Here is a 25,344-nt window from a genome sequence, read left to right on the forward strand (position 1 = left end):
CTACGTAGTATAGACCTGCTACGTAGTATAGACCTGCTACGTAGTATAGACCTGCTACATAGTATAGACCTGCTACATAGTATAGACCTGCTACATAGTGTAGACCTGCTACATAGTGTAGACCTGCTACATAGTGTAGACCTGCTACATAGTGTAGACCTGCTACGTAGTGTAGACCTGCTACATAGTATAGACCTGCTACGTAGTATAGACCTGCTACCTGTAGTATAGACCTGCTACGTAGTGCTACATAGTGTAGACCTGCTACATAGTGTAGACCTGCTACATAGTGTAGACCTGCTACATAGTGTAGACCTGCTACATAGTGTAGACCTGCTACATAGTGTAGACCTGCTACATAGTATAGACCTGCTACATAGTGTAGACCTGCTACATAGTATAGACCTGCTACATAGTATAGACCTGCTACATAGTATAGACCTGCTACATAGTATAGACCTGCTACATAGTGTAGACCTGCTACATAGTGTAGACCTGCTACATAGTGTAGACCTGCTACATAGTGTAGACCTGCTACATAGTGTAGACCTGCTACATAGTATAGACCTGCTACATAGTATAGACCTGCTACATAGTATAGACCTGCTACATAGTGTAGACCTGCTACATAGTATAGACCTGCTACATAGTATAGACCTGCTACATAGTATAGACCTGCTACATAGTATAGACCTGCTACATAGTATAGACCTGCTACATAGTATAGACCTGCTACATAGTGTAGACCTGCTACATAGTGTAGACCTGCTACATAGTGTAGACCTGCTACATAGTGTAGACCTGCTACATAGTATAGACCTGCTACATAGTATAGACCTGCTACATAGTATAGACCTGCTACATAGTGTAGACCTGCTACATAGTATAGACCTGCTACATAGTATAGACCTGCTACATAGTATAGACCTGCTACATAGTATAGACCTGCTACATAGTGTAGACCTGCTACATAGTATAGACCTGCTACATAGTATAGACCTGCTACATAGTACCTGCTACATAGTATAGACCTGCTGCATAGTATAGACCTGCTACATAGTATAGACCTGCTACATAGTATAGACCTGCACATAGTATAGACCTGCTACATAGTATAGACCTGCTACATAGTATAGATAGTATAGACCTGCTGCATAGTATAGACCTGCTGCATAGTATAGACCTGCTGCATAGTATAGACCTGCTACATAGTATAGACCTGCTACATAGTATAGACCTGCTACATAGTATAGACCTGCTACATAGTATAGACCTGCTACATAGTATAGACCTGCTACATAGTATAGACCTGCTACATAGTATAGACCTGCTACATAGTGTAGACCTGCTACATAGTATAGACCTGCTACATAGTATAGACCTGCTACATAGTATAGACCTGCTACGTAGTATAGACCTGCTACGTAGTATAGACCTGCTACGTAGTATAGACCTGCTACGTAGTATAGACCTGCTACGTAGTATAGACCTGCTACGTAGTATAGACCTGCTACATAGTATAGACCTGCTACATAGTATAGACCTGCTACGTAGTATAGACCTGCTACGTAGTATAGACCTGCTACATAGTGTAGACCTGCTACATAGTGTAGACCTGCTACATAGTGTAGACCTGCTACATAGTGTAGACCTGCTACATAGTGTAGACCTGCTACATAGTGTAGACCTGCTACATAGTGTAGACCTGCTACACAGTGTAGACCTGCTACATAGTGTAGACCTGCTACATAGTGTAGACCTGCTACATAGTGTAGACCTGCTACATAGTGTAGACCTGCTAGTAGACCTGCTGTAGTATAGACCTGCTACGTAGTATAGACCTGCTACATAGTATATACCTGCTACATAGTATAGACCTCTGGAATAGACCTGCTACGTAGTATAGACCTGCTACATAGTGTAGAACTGCTACATAGTATAGACCTGCTACGTAGTATAGACCTGCTACATAGTATAGACCTGCTACGTAGTATAGACCTGCTACGTAGTGTAGAACTGCTACATAGTATAGACCTGCTACGTAGTATAGACCTGCTACATAGTATAGACCTGCTACATAGTATAGACCTGCTACATAGTATAGACCTGCTACATAGTATAGACCTGCTACCTAGTATAGACCTGCTACGTAGTATAGACCTGCTACGTAGTATAGACCTGCTACATAGTGTAGACCTGCTACATAGTATAGACCTGCTACGTAGTATAGACCTGCTACGTAGTATAGACCTGCTGCGTAGTATAGACCTGCTACGTAGAGACCTGCTACGTAGTATAGACCTGCTACGTAGTATAGACCTGCTACATAGTATATACCTGCTACATAGTATATACCTGCTACATAGTATAGACCTCTGGAATAGACCTGCTACATAGTATAGACCTGCTGCATAGTATAGACCTGCTACGTAGTATAGACCTGCTACACAGTAGTATAGACCTGCTACGTAGTATAGACCTGCTACGTAGTATAGACCTGCTACATAGTATAGACCTGCTACATAGTATAGACCTGCTACATAGTATAGACCTGCTACATAGTATAGACCTGCTACATAGTATAGACCTGCTACATAGTATAGACCTCTGGAATAGACCTGCTACATAGTATAGACCTGCTACATAGTATAGACCTGCTACATAGTATAGACCTGCTACGTAGTATAGACCTGCTACGTAGTATAGACCTGCTACGTAGTATAGACCTGCTACATAGTATAGACCTGCTACGTAGTATAGACCTGCTACGTAGTATAGACCTGCTACGTAGTATAGACCTGCTACGTAGTATAGACCTCTGGAATAGACCATCAGAAACAACTACCGATTATGATGTGTAGATCAGTCAGCTCGGGCGGCGATGCTCTCAGACACGGCAGCCTACCTTGAGCTCCTGTTTGGGCTGGATGTTCTTGATGGTTGTGTAGAAGATTTCAGAGCCGTACTGATAGGCTACCAGGTTCTGTTCCAGGTGGTTCTGGGCGGGCCGAACAAACATCAGCCAATTACAGATGTCCTCGTCAGATAGGTCCACCCACATGTCATCCGACTTCTCCATGTCCTTGTCTGCATCCAGCATGCACAGCTACGGAGAGAAGAAGAGAGGGATGAGTTAGAGACAATACACAGCTAGAGAGAGAAGAAGAGAGGGATGAGTTAGAGACAATACACAGCTAGAGAGAGAAGAAGAGAGGGATGAGTTAGAGACAATACACAGCTAGAGAGAGAAGAAGAGAGGGATGAGTTAGAGACAATACACAGCTACAGAGAGAAGAAGAGAGGGATGAGTTAGAGACAATACACAGCTACAGAGAGAAGAAGAGAGGGATGAGTTAGAGACAATACACAGCTACAGAGAGAAGAGAGGGATGAGTTAGAGACAATACACAGCTACAGAGAAGAAGAGAGGGATGAGTTAGAGACAATAAACAGCTACAGAGAGAAGAGAGGGATGAGTTAGAGACAATACACAGCTACGGAGAGAAGAAGAGAGGGATGAGTTAGAGACAATACACAGCTACAGAGAAGAAGAGAGGGATGAGTTAGAGACAATACACAGCTACGGAGAGAAGAAGAGAGGGATGAGTTAGAGACAATACACAGCTACGGAGAGAAGAAGAGAGGGATGAGTTAGAGACAATACACAGCTACGGAGAGAAGAAGAGAGGGATGAGTTAGAGACAATACACAGCTACAGAGAAGAAGAGAGGGATGAGTTAGAGACAATACACAGCTAGAGAGAGAAGAAGAGAGGGATGAGTTAGAGACAATACACAGCTACAGAGAGAAGAAGAGAGGGATGAGTTAGAGACAATACACAGCTACAGAGAGAAGAAGAGAGGGATGAGTTAGAGACAATACACAGCTACAGAGAGAAGAAGAGAGGGATGAGTTAGAGACAATACACAGCTACGGAGAGAAGAAGAGAGGGATGAGTTAGAGACAATACACAGCTACGGAGAGAAGAAGAGAGGGATGAGTTAGAGACAATACACAGCTACGGAGAGAAGAAGAGACAGGGAAATATGCCCAGTTAGAGACAACAGGCCCAACCCCCACAGATACACCCCCTCCAGATCCTGCAACAGGCCCATAGTTGACAGCATTCCCTCCCCAATACACAGCTACAATATAGAACAAAATCGTGTCACAACTCCTGCAGCTCTGTCACACACTGACTGTACATAGTCAATGGTAGTCCAGGCCATGAGCATTACATTTACATTTAAGCCCAACCCCCACTAATACACCCCCTCTGTCACACGCTGGGTCTGTCCAATGGTAGTCTTCAACAGGCCCAACTCTGTCCACGCTGGGTGACATAGTCAATGGTCCCTCCCCCATATTCCCCCTAGACACAGCTAAGACAATATAGCTCTGTCACCAACAAAATCGTGTCACAACTCCTGCAGCTCTGTCACACGCTGGGTCTGTACATAGTCAATGGTAGTCTTCGAGGGGACTCCTATGGTACACCTTAGCATTTACATTTAATAGTCAATGGTAGCTTCGAGGGGACTCTTATCCAGAGCGACGCTTACAAATCAATGTACACCTATAGCTCTGTCACACGCTGGGTCTGTACATAGTCAATGGTAGTCTTCAAGGGGACTCCTATGGTAGGTACACCTAATAGCTCATCTCTTGGCAGTAGTACTGCAGACTACTTTATCACTGACCTCAACCCAGAGTGCCTCAGAGCGTTCACAGTCAGCCCACTGACCCCTCTATCAGATCACAGTCAGCCCACTAACACCCCTATCAGACCACAGCAAAATCACAGTCTACTTAAACAGAGCAATACTCAATCATGAGGCATCAAAGCCAAAGGACCTAAATAATATTAAGAAATACTATAGATGGAAGGAATGTAGTGTAGAAACCAACCAAAAAACTGAGACAACAACAAATCCAATCCCTTCAAGACAACTTCCTGGGTAAAACGTTCCACTGTAACAGTGAAGGTGTAAACTTGGTAGTAGAAAACCTGAACAGTATATTTGACCTCTCAGCTTCCTCATCAAATCTAAAAATGTCCAGCAGAGAACCAAAGAAAATGAAAAACAACGACAAATGGTTTGATGAAGAATCCAAAAACCGAATCAACAAACTGAGAAACCCATCCAACCAAAAACACAGAGACCCAGAAAACCTGAGTCAACGCCTTCACTACGGTGAATCACTAAACCAATACAGAAATACACTACGGGGGGGACTAAGAGCTCCGCGCAAGTCGTTTCCAATTCCTAATCTTACCTCCACTCCAAGTTCAAACTCCTTTAGCTTTCAACTCCCCCTTCAGTCCTGGAGGCGTTTACCTCCATGCCACCTAATAAGTCCCCAGGCCCAGATGGATTCCCCAGAGAGTTCTACAAAGCTTTTTGGCCCCAGCTCAGCCCTATCTTCATGCCAATGCTGGAGGATTGTTGCAGAAACGGAGTTCTCCCAGACTCAATGCACACAGCTCGCATTACAGTGTTGCTAAAAAAGGACAAGGACCCCCTATCCTGCTCGTCCTTCCGGCCCATAAGCTTGTTGGACTTCGACTATAAAATAATTACCAAATTGCTCGCCAAAAGACTAAACCCTCTTCTTCCCAAAATAATAAAAGCGGACCAAACTGGATTTAATAGAAACAGATACTCTTCTGATAACATTCGCCGTCTTCTTGATTTTATTGATCAAGTAAACGCACAGAAGACCCCTGTCCTGCTGGCTTCACTGGATGCTGAGAAGGAGTTCGACAGGATGGAGTGGAACTTTCTGTTTTCAGTCTTAGAAAAATTCAATATGGGCCCAAATTTTATTAAATGGATCAAATCACTATACTCTCATCCAAATGCCATGGTGACTACTAATGGACTGAACTCTGACAGATTCCCTCTGGAACGGGGCACAAGACAGGGGTGCTCGCTGTCCCCGCTGCTCTACTTGTTGGGGGCGGAGCTGATCGGGAGCAATCCAAGTATTATGGGTGTTTCTGCAGGCGGCCTGCAGCACAAGATTTCGCTTTACGCGGATGATGTCTTGCTCTCTGGCTACATCCCTTCCGTCTTCAAGAGAGCGAGAGTTGCACCCCTTCTGAAAAAACCTACACTCGATCCCTCCGATGTCAACAACTACAGACCAGTATCCCTTCTTTCTTTTCTCTCCAAAACTCTTGAACGTGCCGTCCTTGGCCAGCTCTCCCGCTATCTCTCTCAGAATGACCTTCTTGATCCAAATCAGTCAGGTTTCAAGACTAGTCATTCAACTGAGACTGCTCTTCTCTGCATCACGGAGCGCTCCGCACTGCTAAAGCTAACTCTCTCTCCTCTGCTCTCATCCTTCTAGACCTATCGGCTGCCTTCGATACTGTGAACCATCAGATCCTCCTCTCCACCCTCTCCGAGTTGGGCATCTCCGGCGCGGCCCACGCTTGGATTGCCTCCTACCTGACAGGTCGCTCCTACCAGGTGGCGTGGCGAGAATCTGTCTCCTCACCACGCGCTCTCACCACTGGTGTCCCCCAGGGCTCTGTTCTAGGCCCTCTCCTATTCTCGCTATACACCAAGTCACTTGGCTCTGTCATAACCTCACATGGTCTCTCCTATCATTGCTATGCAGACGACACACAATTAATCTTCTCCTTTCCCCCTTCTGATGACCAGGTGGCGAATCGCATCTCTGCATGTCTGGCAGAGATATCAGTGTGGATGACAGATCACCACCTCAAGCTGAACCTCGGCAAGACGGAGCTGCTCTTCCTCCCGGGGAAGGACTGCCCGTTCCATGATCTCGCCATCACGGTTGACAACTCCATTGTGTCCTCCTCCCAGAGCGCTAAGAACCTTGGCGTGATCCTGGACAACACCCTGTCGTTCTCAACTAACATCAAGGCGGTGGCCCGTTCCTGTAGGTTCATGCTCTACAACATCCGCAGAGTACGACCCTGCCTCACACAGGAAGCGGCGCAGGTCCTAATCCGGGCACTTGTCATCTCCCGTCTGGATTACTGCAACTCGCTGTTGGCTGGGCTCCCTGCCTGTGCCATTAAACCCCTACAACTCATCCAGAACGCCACAGCCCGTCTGGTGTTCAACCTTCCCAAGTTCTCTCACGTCACCCCGCTCCTCCGCTCTCTCCACTGGCTTCCAGTTGAAGCTCGCATCCGCTACAAGACCATGGTGCTTGCCTACGGAGCTGTGAGGGGAACGGCACCTCAGTACCTCCAGGCTCTGATCAGGCCCTACACCCAAACAAGGGCACTGCGTTCATCCACCTCTGGCCTGCTCGCCTCCCTTCCACTGAGGAAGTACAGTTCCCGCTCAGCCCAGTCAAAACTGTTCGCTGCTCTGGCCCCCCAATGGTGGAACAAACTCCCTCACGACGCCAGGACAGCGGAGTCAATCACCACCTTCCAGAGACACCTGAAACCCCACCTCTTTAAGGAATACCTAGGATAGGATAAGTAATCCTTCTCACCCCCTTTTAAGATTTAGATGCACTATTGTAAAGTGATTGTTCCACTGGATGTCATAAGGTGAATGCACCAATTTGTAAGTCGCTCTGGATAAGAGCGTCTGCTAAATGACTTAAATGTAAATGTAAATGTCTACATATCCAACCCTGAGAAATCCCTCCCTCTCATTTTAGACACAATTGCTCAGTATGGCAAGTTTTCAGGTTATAAGATCAATTTTAACAAATCCACTGTCTGCCCTCTCAATATTACACTCACCAGCTCTATGAAGACACTATGTCCTTTCCAATGGAAAACACAGGGGTTTCAATACCTCGGCATCTTCATAACACCAGCAAAATTATCTTCCACTCCTGGATCGAATCAAGAACGATCTCCAAACCTGGATCTCCCTCCCAATTAGCTTAGTAGGAAGAATTAATGTAATCCGTATGAACGTCCTCCCTAGACTGAACTACTTATTTCAGATGCTCCCATGCTATCTCCCAGTTTCCTTCTTCAAAACAACTAACCAAAGCATCACCACATTTATATGGGGCAATAAAAAAACCTAGGATCAAGTTTTCCACTCTATCGAAGCCCGAATCTATGGGTGGTCTTGCCCTTCCCTCCCTTCAATTGTACTACTGGTCTGCCCAAATCCACAACATGCTAACATGGATCACAAACAGACAAGAGTCAACGTGGATTCAGATAGAAGCCCAATCCTGTGGTTCATTGCCCTTAAGCTCAATTATATTCATTAATAACTTTAGTGAAGTGGGGCAACATAGCCAAAACCTTTGTGATTTACAGCACCCTACTAGCGTGGAGGGACTGTAAGAAATACCTGGGCATTTCCTCCCAAATATGTTCTCACTCGCCTATAGTAGGCAACCCAGACTTGCCAAAAGCCCTGAGGGATGCCAACTTTAATGTTTGGCATACTCTAGGAATCAGGACTATTTCATCAGAAAACCACTACACTGAAATCCTTTCAAGAGCTCTGCAGTGAATTCGATGTGCCAAGATCCCAATTAGACATGTAATTTCCTCATTCCTCCTCCAAGAGGAGCTTTAGAACTGAACTGAATGAAGTTGAAATCCTTGAAATCAATCCATTTGTATTGCAGACCCTCATGCCAAATTGAGACAAAGGCTTTTTTTTTTAAATCAACAAAGAACGAGAACTTTACCTTTGTTTTATTGTATGTAGGGTGAATACGTGGTCTGTCATATGCTAATTTGGTAAAAAGCCAATTTGACCTTTTCTCAGTACATTGTTTTCACAGAGGAAATGTACAAGTCTGCTGTTAATGATATAATGCAGAAGAGATTCTAAATTATTGTAGAAAACAGAGAGGTCAACTTACCTTGAGGTGGATGTAGTGGTCGTGAAGTTGTCCCTGTCTGACCAGGGGTCCCTCCACGGGGCCGAACTGGGTCCTCTTGGGGATGCGTCTCTTGGAGAAGACTCCCCCTAGGAAGCGGTCTATGTAGAGAACGAGGGGGAGGCTGGCCCGTGCCCGGGACACCACTGGACGGTTAGGGATGGGGTGGAGGGCACCATGCTTCACACACACTGATGTGTTGGAGATGTTACATTCCTCGCACCCTGAGAGAGGAGGGGAGAGGAGGAGGGAGAGGAGGAGGGAGAGAGAGGGGGGGGGGAAGAGGAGGGAGAGAGAGAGAGGAGGGGGAAGAGGGGGAGAGAGAGAGAGAGGAGGGGGAGGAGGGGGAGAGAGGGAGGAGGGGGAGGGGGAGGAGGGAGAGGAGGAGGGAGAGAGAGGGGGAGGGGGAAGAGGGAGGGAGAGGAGGGTGGAGAGAGAGGAGGAGGGGGGGGAGGGAGGGAGGGAGAGAGAGAGGGGGGAGGAGGGAGAAAGAGAGAGGAGGGGGGGAGGGGGAGGGGGAGAGTAGGAGGGAGAGAGAGAGGGAGGGAGAGAGAGAGAGGGAGGAGGGGAGGAGAGAGGGGAGGGAGAGAGAGAAAGAGGGAGAGAGAGAAAGAGGGTGAGAGAGAAGAGAGAGAGAGAGGAGAGCGAGAGAGAGAGAGAAGGAGAGAGAGGAGAGCGAGAGAGAGAGAGAGAGAGAGAGAGAGAAGGAGAGAGAGAGAGAGAGACGAGGGAGAGAGAGAGAGAGAGAGAGAGAGAGAGAGAGAGAGAGAGAGAGAGAGAGGAGAGAGAGAGAGAGAGAGAGAGAGAGAGAGAGAGAAGAAAGAGGGAGAGAGGGAGAGAAGGAGAGGGAGAAGGGAGAGAGAGAAGAGAGAGAGAGAGAGAGAAAGAAAGAGGGAGAGAGGGAGAGAAGGAGAGAGAGAGAGAGAAAGAGAGAAGAGAGAAGAGAGAAAGAGGAGAGAGAGAGAGAAGGAGAGAGAGAGAGAGAAGGAGAGAGAGAAAGAGAGAAGGAGGGAGAGAGAGAGAGAGAGAGAGAGAGAGAGAGGGAGAAGGGAGAGAGGAGAGAGAGGGAGAGAGAGGAGAGAGAGAGAGAAGGAGAGCGAGAGAGAGAGAGAGAGAGAGAGAGAGAGAGAGAGAGAGAGAGAGAGAGAGAGAGAGAGAGAGAGAGAGAGAGAGAGAGAGAGAGAGAGGAGAGAGAGAGAGAAGGAGGGAGAGAGAAGGAGGGAGAGAGAAGGAGGGAGAGTGGGAAGAAAAACAGAAATAAAGAATGAGTTCATTGTCATTTGAACTGTCAGTATTAACACAAAGCAGTACTGCTGGGAGGTAAAACTCCTGTCCCTAGTAGACATCCAGAAGGCCCCATCACCTGGAAGGTAAAACTCCTGTCCCTAGTAGACATCCAGAAGGCCCTGTCACCTGGGAGGTAAAACTCCTGTCCCTAGTAGACATCCAGAAGGCCCCATCACCAGGGAGGTAAAACTCCTGTCCCTAGTAGACATCCAGAAGGCCCCATCACCTGGGAGGTAAAACTCCTGTCCCTAGTAGACATCCAGAAGGCCCCATCACCTGGGAGGTAAAACTCCTGTCCCTAGTAGACATCCAGAAGGCCCCATCACCTGGGAGGTAAAACTCCTGTCCCTAGTAGACATCCAGAAGGCCCCATCACCTGGAGGTAAAACTCCTGTCCCTAGTAGACATCCAGAAGGCCCCATCACCTGGGAAGGTAAAACTCCTGTCCCTAGTAGACATCCAGAAGGCCCCATCACCTGGAAGGTAAAACTCCTGTCCCTAGTAGACATCCAGAAGGCCCCATCACCTGGGAGGTAAAACTCCTGTCCCTAGTAGACATCCAGAAGGCCCCATCACCTGGAAGGTAAAACTCCTGTCCCTAGTAGACATCCAGAAGGCCCCATCACCTGGAAGGTAAAACTCCTGTCCCTAGTAGACATCCAGAAGGCCCCATCACCTGGGAGGTAAAACTCCTGTCCCTAGTAGACATCCAGAAGGCCCCATCACCTGGGAGGTAAAACTCCTGTCCCTAGTAGACATCCAGAAGGCCCCATCACCTGGAAGGTAAAACTCCTGTCCCTAGTAGACATCCAGAAGGCCCCATCACCTGGGAGGTAAAACTCCTGTCCCTAGTAGACATCCAGAAGGCCCCATCACCTGGGAGGTAAAACTCCTGTCCCTAGTAGACATCCAGAAGGCCCCATCACCTGGGAGGTAAAACTCCTGTCCCTAGTAGACATCCAGAAGGCCCCATCACCTGGGAGGTAAAACTCCTGTCCCTAGTAGACATCCAGAAGGCCTCATCACCTGGGAGGTAAAACTCCTGTCTCTAGTAGACATCCAGAAGAGCCCCATCACCTGGGAGGTAAAACTCCTGTCCCTAGTAGACATCCAGAAGGCCCCATCACCTGGAAGGTAAAACTCCTGTCCCTAGTAGACATCCAGAAGGCCCCATCACCTGGGAGGTAAAACTCCTGTCCCTAGTAGACATCCAGAAGGCCCCATCACCTGGAAGGTAAAACTCCTGTCCCTAGTAGACATCCAGAAGGCCCCATCACCAGGGAGGTAAAACTCCTGTCCCTAGTAGACATCCAGAAGGCCCTGTCACCTGGGAGGTGAAACTCCTGTCCCTAGTAGACATCCAGAAGGCCCTGTCACCTGGGAGGTAAAACTCCTGTCCCTAGTAGACATCCAGAAGAGCCCTCACCTGGGAGGTAAAACTCCTGTCCCTAGTAGACATCCAGAAGGCCCCATCACCAGGGAGGTAAAACTCCTGTCCCTAGTAGACATCCAGAAGAGCCCCATCACCTGGGAGGTAAAACTCCTGTCCCTAGTAGACATCCAGAAGGCCCCATCACCAGGGAGGTAAAACTCCTGTCCCTAGTAGACATCCAGAAGGCCCCATCACCTGGAAGGTAAAACTCCTGTCCCTAGTAGACATCCAGAAGGCCCTGTCACCTGGGAGGTAAAGACACTCACAGAGGTTGTGTGGTGTAAAGGCCTGTGGCGCGCTAGGCTCCCAGTCATCTAGGTCCGAGTCATCTTCGTCATCATCCTCTTCGTCAGAGTCCTCTGTGGATGTGGCCCCCAGGGGGCTGGAGGAGGGGTCAACTATCCCAGCCATGGAGGGGAGGGAACTGGACACAGACAGCTGACCCTGGGGTAGAAAGGATGAAAAGTTATGGTTATAGTTGTGGACCAGACCTCTCCAACCCTGTTGCTGGAGAGATACCCTCCTGTAGGTTTTAACTCCAACCCTGTTCCTGGAGAGAGACCCTCCTGGAGGTTTAAACTCCTACCCTGTTCCTGGAGCGAGACCCTCCTGTAGGTTTAAACTCCTACCCTGTTCCTGGAGAGAGACCCTCCTGTAGGTTTTAACTCCAACCCTGTTCCTGGAGAGAGACCCTCCTGTAGGTTTTAACTCCAACCCTGTTCCTGGAGAGATACCCTCCTGTAGGTTAACTCCAACCCTGTTCCTGGAGAGATACCCTCCTGTAGGTTTTAACTCCAACCCTGTTCCTGGAGAGATACCCTCCTGAACTCCAACCCTGTTCCTGGAGAGATACCCTCCTGTAGGTTTTAACTCCAACCCTGTTCCTGGAGAGATACCTCCTGTAGGTTTTAACTCCAACCCTGTTCCTGGAGAGATACCCTCCTGTAGGATGTCATAAGGTGAATGCACCAATTTGTAAGTCGCTCTGGATAAGAGCGTCTGCTAAATGACTTAAATGTAAATGTAAATGTAGGTTTTAACTCCAACCCTGTTCCTGGAGAAATACCTCCTCCTGGAGGTTTAAACTCCAACCCTGTTCCTGGAGAGATACCCTCCTGTAGGTTTTAACTCAAACCCTGTTCCTGGAGAGATACCTTCTCCCATGCCCAATGGAGAATCTACATTGAAAGTGCCTCTTAGTCCAGAGGGGTATCTCATGAAGGAGGGGTATCCTACAAAAGAAAGCTACATTGACTCTGGGTTTTCTACAGCTAACCAGCTAACCAGCTCCAGTTAGCTTCACATTCCAGCTCAGGCTTCATCCGTACTACGACGGTGGAAACCAAAATATAAACTGTTTTAGTCCAGTGTTTGTAAACAATGTAAATGTCAAGACACTGTAAAGATGGTTAAACATGGTTAAAACTATCATGTGTATATAATGTATGGTTAAGTCCTCGCATCCATAACTCTTGGCTATGACTTTGAGACATGTAACCATGGTTACATTTATCCCTCAGCTGGTTACCTGAAAACACTGTCGGGGTGACGGCTTTTGTTGTTGTCCGAACTGCAAATGACCCTTTCTGTTCTGATGGTCCAGTCCGACTCCTAGTGCTGAGTGATTAAGCGAAATGCCGTCTTTGGTGTATCAATGCACCCCCCCCAAATGCACCCCCCTCATCAATACACCCCCCTCATCAATGCACCCCCCTCATCAATACACCCCTCATCAATGCCCCCCTCATCAATACACCCCCCTCATCAATGCACCCCCCCTCATCAATGCACCCCCCTCATCAATGCAATGCCCCCCCTCATCAATACTCATCAATACACCCCCCTCATCAATGCCCCCCCCCTCATCAATACACCCCTCATCAATGCACCCCCTCATCAATACACCCCCCTCATCAATGCCCCCCTCATCAATACACCCCCTCATCAATGCCCCCCCTCATCAATACACCCCCTCATCAATACACCCCCTCATCAATGCACCCCCCTCATCAATGCACCCCCTCATCAATGCACCCCCTCATCAATGCACCCCTCATCAATGCACCCCCCTCATCAATGCACCCCCCTCATCAATGCACCCCCTCATCAATGCACCCCCCTCATCAATGCACCCCCCTCATCAATACAAATGCACTCATCAATGCACCCCTCATTTTCAATACACCCCCTCATCAATGCACTCATCAATACACCCCCCCCTCATCAATGCACCCCCTCATCAATGCATCAATACCCCCTCATCACCCCCCTCATCATTCATCAATTTCAATTCATCAATGCACCCCCTCATCAATACACCCCCCTCATCAATGCACCCCCCTCATCAATACCCCCCCTCATCAATAAACTCATGACCCCCCTCATCAATGCCCCCCCTCATCAATGCACCCCCTCATCAATGCACCCCTCATCATGCACCCCCTCCAATGCACCCCCTCATCAATACCCCCTCATCAATGCACCCCCTCATCAATGCACCCCCCTCATCAATGCACCCCCCTTCAATGCCATCAATGCCCCCCTCATCAATGCATGGTCATCAGGTACCCCCCTCATCAATGCCCCCCTCATCAATGCCCCCTCATCAATTGAGACCCCCCTCATCAATAACCATCAATGCCCCCCTCATCAATACACCCCCCTCATCAATGGGCACCCTCATCAAAACCCCCCCCTCATCAATGCATGCATCAATGCACCCCCACCATCAATACCCCCCTCATCAATGCCCCCCTCATCAATGCACCCCCCTCATCAATACCCCCTTCATCAATGCCCCCCTCATCAATGCACCCCTCCAATACCCTCATCAATGGTGCCCCCTCATCAATACCCCCCTCATCAATGCACCCCCCCTCATCAATACCCCCCTCATCAATGCCCCCCTCATCAATGCAAATGCACCCCCTCATCAATGCACCCCCTCATCAATGCACCCCCTCATCAATGCACCCCCCTCATCAATACCCCCCTCATCAATGCACCCCCCTCATCAATGCACCCCCTCATCAATGCACCCCCCTCATCAATGCACCCCTCATCAATGCAAATGCCCCCCTCATCAATGCACCCCCCTCATCAATGCCCCCCTCATCAATGCCCCCCTCATCAATGCACCCCCCTCATCAATGCCCCCTCATCAATGCACCCCCTCATCAATGCACCCCCTCATCAATGCACCCCCTCATCAATGCCCCCCTCATCAATGCCCCCCCTCATCAATGCCCCCTCATCAATGCACCCCCCTCATCAATGCCCCCCTCATCAATGCCCCCCTCATCAATGCACCCCTCATCCCCCCCATCAATGCACCCCCCTCATCAATGCACCCCCTCATCAATGCACCCCCCTCACTCATATCTATATTTTTATTCCGTCATTCATCTTTGCCTCGATCCTGACTAGTCTCCCAGACTCTGATAAACATCCCCACAGCATGATGCTGCCACCACCATGCTTCACCGTAGGGATGCTGCCACCACCATGCTTCACCGTAGGGATGCTGCCACCACCATGCTTCACCGTAGGGATGGTGCCAGGTTTCCTCCAAACGATGGACAGTGGGTTAACTGCCTTGTTCAGGGGCAGAATGACAGATTTTTACCTTGTCAGCTCGGGGATTCAATCTTGTGACTTTTCGATTGCTAGTCCAATGCTCTAACCATTAGGCTACCTGCCACCACCATGCTTCACCGTAGGGATGGTGCCAGGTTTCCTCCAGACGTGACACTTCGCATTCAGGCCAAAGAGTTCAATGTTGGTTTCATCAGACCAGAGAATCTTATTTCTCATGGTCTGAGAGTCCTTTAGGTGCCTTTTGGCAAACTCCAAGTGGGCTGTCATGTGCCTTTTGCTGAGGAGTGGCTTCCGTCTGGTCACTCTATCATAAGGGCTGCACAATCGAGAGCATCCTGGCGGGCTGTATCACCGCCTGGTAAGGCAACTGCTCCGCCCACAACCGTAAGGCTCTCCAGAGGGTAGTGAGGTCTGCACAACGCATCACCGGGGGCAAACTACCTGCCCTCCAGGACACCTACACCACCTGATGTCACAGGAAGGCCATAAAGATCATCAAGGACAACAACCACCCGAGCCACTGCCTGTTCACCCCGCTATCATCCAGAAGGCAAGGTCAGTACAGTTGCATCAAAGCTGGGACCGAGAGACTGAAAAACAGCTTCTATCTCAAGGCCATCAGACTGTTAAACAGCCACCACTAACATTGAGTGGCTGCTGCCAACACACTGACACTGACTCAACTCCAGCCACTTTAATAATGAGAATTGATGGGAAATGATGTAAATATATCACTAGCCACTTTAAACAATGCTACCTTATATAATGTTACCTACCCTACATTATTCATCTCATATGTATATGTATATACTGTACTCTATGTCATCTACTGCATCCTTATGTAATACATGTATCACTAGCCACTTTAACTATGCCACTTTGTTTACATACTCATCTCATATGTATATACTGCACTCAATACCATCTACTGTATCTTGCCTATGCCGCTCTGTACCATCACTCATTCATATATCTTTATGTACATATTCTTTATCCCCTTACACTGTGTATAAGACAGTAGTTTTAGATTACTTGTTGGTTATTACAAGCATTTCGCTACACTCGCATTAACATCTGCTAACCATGTGTATGTGACAAATAACATTTGATTTGATTTGATTGGTAGAGTGCTGTAGAGATGGTTGTCCTTCTGGAAGGTTCTCCCATCTCCACAGAGTAACTCTAGATCTCTGTACGAGTGACCATTGGGTTCTTGGTCATCCTGTTCTACCCCAATTGCTCAGTTTGGCCGGGCGGCCAGCTCTAGGAAGAGTCTTGGTGGTTCCAAACTGTGTTTGTGTTTTTGGGGACCTTCAATGCTGCAGACATTTTTTAGTACCCTTCCCCAGATCTGTACCTCGTCTCAATCCTGTCTCTGAGCTTTACTGACAATTTCTTCGACCTCATGGCTTGGTTTTTGCTCTGACATGGTGGGACCTTATATAGACAGGTGTGTCCCTTTCCAAATCATGTCCAATCAATTGAATTTACCACAGGTGGACTCCAATCAAGTTGTAAAAATATCTCAAGGATGATCAATGATCAATACCTGAACTCAATTTCGAGTCTCATAGCAAAGGGTCTGAATAATTATGTAAATAAGGTATTTCTGTTTATTATTTTTAATACATTTGCTGAACTTTCTAAAAACCTGTTTTTTGTTTTGTCATTGTGGGGTATTGTGATGTCATTGTGGGGTATTGTGATGTCATTGTGGGGTATTGTGATGTCATTATGGGGTATTGTGATGTCATTGTGGGGTATTGTGATGTCATTGTGGGGTATTGTGATGTCATTGTGGGGTATTGTGATGTCATTGTGGGGTATTGTGATGTCATTATGGGGTATTGTGATGTCATTGTGGGGTATTGGGGCGGCAGCGTAGCCTAGTGGTTAGAGCATTGGAATAGTAACCGGAAGGTTGAGTTCAAACCCCCGAGCTGACAAGGTACACATCTGTCGTTCTGCCACATGGGACCCACTGTTCCCAGGCCGTCATTGAAAATAAGAATATGTTCTTAACTGACTTGCCTGGTTAAATAAAGGTAAAATGAAAAAAAAAAAAAATGAAAATTGTGATGTCATTATGGGGTATTGTGATGTCATTATGGGGTATTGTGTGTAGATTGATTTAAATCGTTTTTTCCCCTTATCAATTTTAGAATAAGGCTGTAAACATTCAAAATGTGAAAAAAGTCTAGGGGTCTGAATAGTTTCCAAATGCACTTTATATACCGCCTATACGCCCCTCCCTGTCCGGGCTGTGTGGGGACACAGAGACAGAGAGAAGAGACAGAAGAATGAGGGCGGTTGCTTCACTAGGTATCTCTACCTGAAAATACATGATCTAAGTGATTGATAGTTGGTATTTAGCAGTTATAAAGTCTTATTTACTTTGAACAAATAGTAAAATGGTGATGTTGTCAGACAGAAGAAGACAGCAGCTCAATAGAGATGAGATGATGACTTGGAATTAAATAATAAAGTCATCAAATAAAACTATATATAAAGTAATGTAATATATTATATATATAAAACCTGTGTAATATATATATATAAAACTTGTGTAATATATAAAACTAATGTAATATATATATATAAAACTTGTGTAATATATTATATAAATATATATAATAACACATAATATAATATATTATATATAAAACCTATGTAATATATATATATAAACCTGTGTAATATATTATGTAATATATAAAACTAATGTAATATATATATATAAAACTAATGTAATATATATATATAAAACTATATAATATATTATATATAAAACCTGTGTAATATATTATATAAAACTAATGTAATATATATATATATATATATAAAACTAATGTAATATATATATATAAAACTTGTGTAATATATATATAAAACCTGTGTAATATATATATATAAAACTTGTGTAATATATATATATAAAACTTGTGTAATATATATATCTATAAAACTTAATATACACAACAACTGAAATGTGTTATTAAAGTGAATGTTGATAAATGATAAACAGTAATGGACAGTTACTGCCATCATGGGACTTTTATTGTTTTATTATGCGTTACAGCATTTAACCCACAATGCAATTCATGTTTTATTATGATTTATTTATTATTAATCAATAAAAACGGACTCCTCACCTGTGTTACCGGCTCCAGGAGGGCCTGAGGAGCCTCGGCCACGTTACTGAGGACATGAAGGTTGGCCGCGTTCATGTTCTGACCACTGGGCAACAACACTGTCACCTGGTGGCGAGAGAGAGAATAACACATGTTAAAAGACAGAGAGTTCTGCTTGACTTGATATAGAACGTACCAGAGTTATGTACGATACAATATGAGAAAACTTTTATTGGCCATTTGCGTTCTAATTCATTCTTGTTATTCGAATATAGAAATCCATGGAAAAATAAATAAATAAATAAAATAAAATAAATAAAAGAAGTCTCAATAGAAACGTACCTGTTGAGTCGTTCCGTCCTGCTGAATGTAGGCCACCTGCGGCTGGTCAGAAAACACACCCTGGAAACCACAGGTCCATAAAACAAAACAGTTCGTCAAAAAGTATGTGGTGGAATAAAGTAGAATTGTAATGTCCTGTAGGAAGAAAAAAAAAGTCCTCGTTTCTCACCCCTGAGCCGTCGGCCGGGTGGATGTAGACTAGGGTGTGTTCTGCCGACTCCACGGAGGTGTAGGAATTACCGTCTGCTGTGTAGACCACCTGCTGCTGCTGTCCTCTGTCCTGCTGGTCTCCACTGTACACTATCTGGGCTACTGTACCGCCCTCAAAATGCACCTGCAACACACAGAGAGAGAGAGAGAGAGACAGAGAGAGAGAGAGAGACAGAGACAGAGACAGAGAGAGACAGAGAGAGAGACAGAGACAGAGACAGAAACAGAGTCAGAGACAGAGACAGAAAGAGAGAGAGAGACAGAGACAGAGTCAGAGACAAAGACAGAAAGAGAGAGACAGAGACAGAGAGACAGAGAGAGAGACAGAGAAAGAGACAGAGAAAGAGAGAGAGACAGAGAAAGAGACAGAGAAAGAGAGAGAGACAGAGAGAGAGAGAGACAGAGAGACAGAGACAGAGACAGAAACAGAGTCAGAGACAGAGAGAGAGAGACAGAGACAGAAAGAGAGAGACAGAGACAGAGTCAGAGACAAAGACAGAAAGAGAGAGACAGAGACAGAGAGAGAGACAGAGAGAGAGAGACAGAGAAAGAGACAGAGAAAGAGAGAGACAGAGAAAGAGACAGAGAAAGAGAGAGAGACAGAGAGAGTCAGAGTCAGAGAGACAGAGACAGAAAGAGAGCGAGAGAGAGACAGACAGACGGAGAGAGACAAGAGAGAGAGACAGAGAGAGTCAGAGTCAGAGAGACAGAGACAGAAAGAGAGCGAGAGAGAGACAGACAGACGGAGAGAGACAAGAGAGAGAGACAGAGAGAGTCAGAGTCAGAGACAGAGACAGAAAGAGAGCGAGAGAGAGACAGAGAGACAGAAAGAGAGCGAGAGAGAGAGAGAGACGGAGAGAGACAAGAGAGAGAGACAGAGACAGAGAGAGACAGAGAGAGAGACAGAGAGAGAGACAGAGAGACAGAGAGAGAGAGACAGAGAGAGTCAGAGTCAGAGTCAGAGAGACAGAGACAGAAAGAGAGCGAGAGAAAGACGACGAGAGAGACAGAGACAGAGAGAGAGAGAGAGAGACAGAGAGAGAGAGAGAGACAGAGACAGAGACAGAGAGAGACAGAGAGAGAGACAGAGACAGAAAGAGAGAGAGAGACAGAAAAACACTTGGAATGTAATCGTGAACTAGGGTTTTTGTGATTTTAAAATGTCCCGTTGTTTGAATGCATTTTGACGAAGATCCTGAATTAAACTAAATGGATCCGCCTAACATTGATAGACCTGAGCTTCAGGGTGAAGTTACACCTAGATACAGGTCTAGGATCAGCTTCTGCTGCCCCAATCCTAACCTTAAAGGGATACAGTCAGATGAGGCCCTTTATCTACTGACCCAGAGTCAGATGAGGCCCTTTATCTACTGACCCAGAGTCAGATGAGGCCCTTTATCTACTGACCCAGAGTCAGATGAGGCCCTTTATCTACTGACCCAGAGTCAGATGAAGCACTTTATCTTCTGACCCAGAGTCAGATGAAGCCCTTTATCTACTGACCCAGAGTCAGATGAAGCCCTTTATCTACTGACCCAGAGTCAGATGAAGCCCTTTATCTACTGACCCAGAGTCAGATGAAGCCCTTTATCTACTGACCCAGAGTCAGATGAAGCCCTTTATCTACTGACCCAGAGTCAGATGAGGCCCTTTAACCATTTGGTGAGGGAAATGCAAAACTGACCCAAGATCAGCATCTAGGGGCAACTTCCCCCTACTTGTAAGACATGAGTGAGTGCGGAAGGGGTGTCCAACTCATTCCACGGATGGCGGCAGAGTGTCTGCAGGTATTTCCGTTCTATTAAGACAAGCAGGTGAGGAGAATTCCTCACTAATTAGTGACCTTAATTCATCAATAAGGTACAAAGGGTGTAGGGGACACTCTGTCCTACGTGGAATGAGTTGGACACGTGTGGAGTACAGTAAAAGTCACCTGAGTGTTGTTCCCTGATTCGCTGTCCCCTGCCTGGTTCCACACAGGGGATGTTTCCTGCTTGGTCTCCATGGCTGCAGCCCGGAACCAGTTACCACGGTCACCACCTGATCACACCAACCTCACGCAGCTGCTGGCAGCTCCAGGATTAGTTAGACTGTACTGATGATCACCTGACAACCACAGAACAGAGAGTTAGACTGTACTGATGATCACCTGACAACCACAGAACAGAGAGTTAGACTGTACTGATGATCACCTGACAACCACAGAACAGAGAGTTAGACTGTACTGATGATCACATGACAACCACAGAACAGAGAGTTAGACTGTACTGATGATCACATGACAACCACAGAACAGAGAGTTAGACTGTACTGATGATCACATGACAACCACAGAACAGAGAGTTAGACTGTACTGATGATCACATGACAACCACAGAACAGAGAGTTAGACTGTACTGATGATCACAGAACAGAGAGTTAGAGAGTTAGACTGTACTGATGATAATATATAATATAAGAATATAATAATAATAATGATGATCACATGACAACCACAGAACAGAGAGTTAGACTGTACTGATGATCACCTGACAACACAGAACAGAGAGTTAGACTGTACTGATGATCACCTGACAACCACAGAACAGAGATTAGACTGTACTGATGATCACATGACAACCACAGAACAGAGAGTTGGACTGTACTGATGATCACCTGACAACCACAGAACAGAGTTAGACTGTACTGATGATCACATGACAACCACAGAACAGAGAGTTAGACTGTACTGATGATCACCTGACAACCACAGAACAGAGAGTTAGACTGTACTGATGATCACATGACAACCACAGAACAGAGAGTTAGACTGTACTAATGATCACATGACAACCACAGAACAGAGAGTTAGACTGTACTGATGATCACCTGACAACCACAGAACAGAGAGTTAGACTGTACTGATGATCACCTGACAACCACAGAACAGAGAGTTGGACTGTACTGATGATCACATGACAACCACAGAACAGAGAGTTGGACTGTACTGATGATCACCTGACAACCACAGAACAGAGAGTTAGACTGTACTGATGATCACCTGACAACCACAGAACAGAGAGTTGGACTGTACTGATGATCACCTGACAACCACAGAACAGAGAGTTGGACTGTACTGATGATCACATGACAACCACAGAACAGAGAGTTAGACTGTACTGATGATCACATGACAACCACAGAACAGAGAGTTAGACTGTACTGATGATCACATGACAACCACAGAACAGAGAGTTAGACTGTACTGATGATCACATGACAACCACAGAACAGAGAGTTAGACTGTACTGATGATCACCTGACAACCACAGAACAGAGAGTTAGACTGTACTGATGATCACCTGACAACCACAGAACAGAGAGTTAGACTGTACTGATGATCACCTGACAACCACAGAACAGAGAGTTAGACTGTACTGATGATCACATGACAACCACAGAACAGAGAGTTAGACTGTACTGATGATCACATGACAACCACAGAACAGAGAGTTAGACTGTACTGATGATCACATGACAACCACAGAACAGAGAGTTGGACTGTACTGATGATCACATGACAACCACAGAACAGAGAGTTAGACTGTACTGATGATCACATGACAACCACAGAACAGAGAGTTAGACTGTACTGATGATCACATGACAACCACAGAACAGAGAGTTAGACTGTACTGATGATCACATGACAACCACAGAACAGAGAGTTAGACTGTACTGATGATCACATGACAACCACAGAACAGAGAGTTAGACTGTACTGATGATCACATGACAACCACAGAACAGAGAGTTAGACTGTACTGATGATCACATGACAACCACCGAACAGAGAGTTGGACTGTACTGATGATCACATGACAACCACCGAACAGAGAGTTGGACTGTACTGATGATCACATGACAACCACCGAACAGAGAGTTACTGGTTTAAAAACTCTGGGATGGAAGTTAATGAGGGAGATATATTTTTTCTTTGTTTTTACAAAGTGACAATTTCTAATGTGGAAATGAGATGGTAATATTATTATTTTTTTACAAATAGTGCAAAATGCATGGATGCAAATAAATTGTTTATAACCGTCTGGTATGCTGTTTGTTGACTCGCAAAAGTAAAATATTACTGTGGTTACAAACGTATGAATTAGGTTGTTCTCTCTTTCAGAAATACATTCAGAGTAACACAAGTATCTTACTGTTTCATTTCTGAACAGGCATTGATTGCATAATCATAGCACCTGACCATAACACGTAGAATAGTCTAGCGAGAGGATGGGGATTTGTATTTCAGCTGGTTGACTGCGCCCTTGTACAAATGGGTCAACGTATATTATTAGCTCGTTTAGCTTTTGTTGCTAACAATGTAACTATCAAGAGGGCAATATAGTGACATTATTATTTGCCATGGTTAGCTTGCTTGCTAGCTACCGTTTCATTGACAGGGCTAAGCAACAAAAAAACAAAAAATGTACCCCCCCAAAAATAAACCAGCATGCCGGGTTTTTATCGCAAAGAGCAGTCAAACTAACCACTCTACGGGGGTAGGACAGAAACACCGCGGAAAGCACACCGGTGAGCGCGCAATGACAATGGAGTCAAAACGGGATCATTATGCAACGATAACACGAAATGTATAAAATGGTGTTATTTTTCTAGTTTTATAACACATATCGCCCGTACCGTCTATATTCTGTGTATTTCCCCCCTTTACTTTTGACCCCTCTGGTTTTTTTGTCGGTTCCAACCGGACCATACCACAAAAATCAGCCCTGTAGAAACCCGGGCATTTACTGCACCGCGGCCTCACCACATTATTACATTTAACGCTAATGTATAACCCGATCTTGAAAAATGTACATCATAAATCGTATTCATAACATTATTAAATACTGTTTTGGTATTTAGTAAATGGTCTATAATTTATCGGAGCCCTTAAATATTTGGTCTGGACCCACCCGTCCCCCCTTCTAGTTGAGCCGAGCCTGGAGCTGCCGGAGAACAAGGAAGAAGAGGCTCCATTTTGGATGGGACCTAAAACAACAACAACCACATTTTGAAAGCGACCCCAAATGAAAATCTGTATATTTCTATCGATATAAATGTGTTACCCAAGAGCGATATTTTTAGCTTTTTTTTTGATTGATACTTACAAGGAGATGATCTAGACATTGAACTTTTGGAATGAAGCTGAAATTCTCCCCGAGTTTTTGATATATTTAATGAAAAACGTTGGAAGTTGCTCTTACCTCAGAATGGTAGCTGCAGAGGTGGCTGCGTTGCATGTATTACCATATTCTGCCTAGCAACTCGCCGAGGCTTGTGTGGCGATTGGTGGAATATTATTGAGTGACAAAATTAAAAAACTTTACGTAATCTATTTCACGAAACCTTTTATGTAAACTTTTACTTCAACAATTACTTGATATATGTTTAAAGTTTTAATGTCACATCCACAAGTACAGTGAAATGCCTTGATATAAGGTATTGATGGGTAGCAGATTTTAATCAACGTTCACTCGAAGAGTTATATTAAATGTATGCATACCAAGGCTCAATGAATTTCGACCAAATAAAAATATATGTAACGGATCAAAGTTACCCAATAAAAATTAACCTACGTTTTTTTTATCGAATTAATCACATACAGTAGTTTATTTGATACGGGTGCTATTCGGGGCGTTCCTGCATTTTGCAGTAAATCCCTCTTTATACTTCTGTTTGTCTATTTTTAAACGAGGAAAGGCAGGACGTGCGCCAATGCGGTAGGTGGCGTTAATGCGCAGTGACGTTGGATGCCTTCCGCCGATAAACCCTACGGAAGAAGGGACGGGGCAGTGTTGTCATGTTCGCGGTTTTATGAATAAATTATTTTATTTGTTTATTTATTTAACCTTTATTTAAATTGAACTTCTTGGAAAACGATGTCACGGAGGAAAATGTATTGGTTGCGGGTTTTGGGACCCAACCAATCTGATTTGTAACACATTTGTTTAATCTTTGCCATGGGTGTGTAGCACCATATAAAAACAGATCTTGTTGCCCATGTGAGCTAAAGGACTAGACTCATTAACACAACCCATGAATCAGTAAGGCCATCGGCTCCGTTGTGGATACAGACAGATTATCTATTATACGTTTCCTGACTTCTACCCACATTCCTGCGCTAGAAAACGCTAAACCAGTACTTCCTGTCCTTGGATCTGTGTAAATGGACACGATACACAGTATCCAGATGTCTATTAAACAAATCAAGATGGATCAACACCCTCCCTATGTTTCCCTCGTCTCTCCAACAGAGTAGCCATGTTGGATTTACAGGAATAGCTACCGTTGGACAAAACTCCCCTCCATACAGTCCCATCTCCTTCGTCTGGCTATTACCCACCCAAAGCTTGTGTTCTGTCTTCGCTTATGTTCGCAGTAGGCTGACCCAATAATTCATTGGCAGCTGCTGTCTCTTAATCTGTAATGGCGTATCCCTTATCTCCACCT

General features: G+C 45.5%; 1 protein-coding gene across 5 annotated transcripts in view; it reads right to left on the reverse strand.

The window, feature by feature from the left end:
- The window catches only part of prdm10 (PR domain containing 10), an 85,228-nt gene extending 60,692 nt beyond the window's left edge, over window positions 1–24,536 (reverse strand). The window contains exons 1-8 of one of the 5 annotated variants that reach the window (XM_052464733.1): window positions 24,099–24,536; window positions 20,786–20,958; window positions 18,812–18,976; window positions 18,643–18,702; window positions 18,322–18,426; window positions 11,839–12,016; window positions 8,836–9,077; window positions 2,906–3,106 (exon numbers count right to left, since the gene is read on the reverse strand). In XM_052464733.1, the coding sequence (XP_052320693.1) occupies window positions 2,906–3,106; window positions 8,836–9,077; window positions 11,839–12,016; window positions 18,322–18,426; window positions 18,643–18,702; window positions 18,812–18,976; window positions 20,786–20,857 (1,023 nt within the window). In that variant the 5' untranslated portion in view covers window positions 20,858–20,958; window positions 24,099–24,536. Of the gene's footprint in view, window positions 1–2,905; window positions 3,107–8,835; window positions 9,078–11,838; window positions 12,017–18,321; window positions 18,427–18,642; window positions 18,703–18,811; window positions 18,977–20,785; window positions 20,959–23,048; window positions 23,283–23,532; window positions 23,627–23,807; window positions 23,897–24,002 lie in introns of those variants that run through there. The other 4 variants (XM_052464921.1, XM_052464795.1, XM_052464983.1 and 1 more) reach the window with 4 other exon arrangements.
- Window positions 24,537–25,344: the final 808 nt, after the last annotated feature.

This window comes from Oncorhynchus keta, chromosome 1 (assembly GCF_023373465.1).
Source record: "Oncorhynchus keta strain PuntledgeMale-10-30-2019 chromosome 1, Oket_V2, whole genome shotgun sequence".
Taxonomy (NCBI): domain Eukaryota; kingdom Metazoa; phylum Chordata; class Actinopteri; order Salmoniformes; family Salmonidae; genus Oncorhynchus; species Oncorhynchus keta.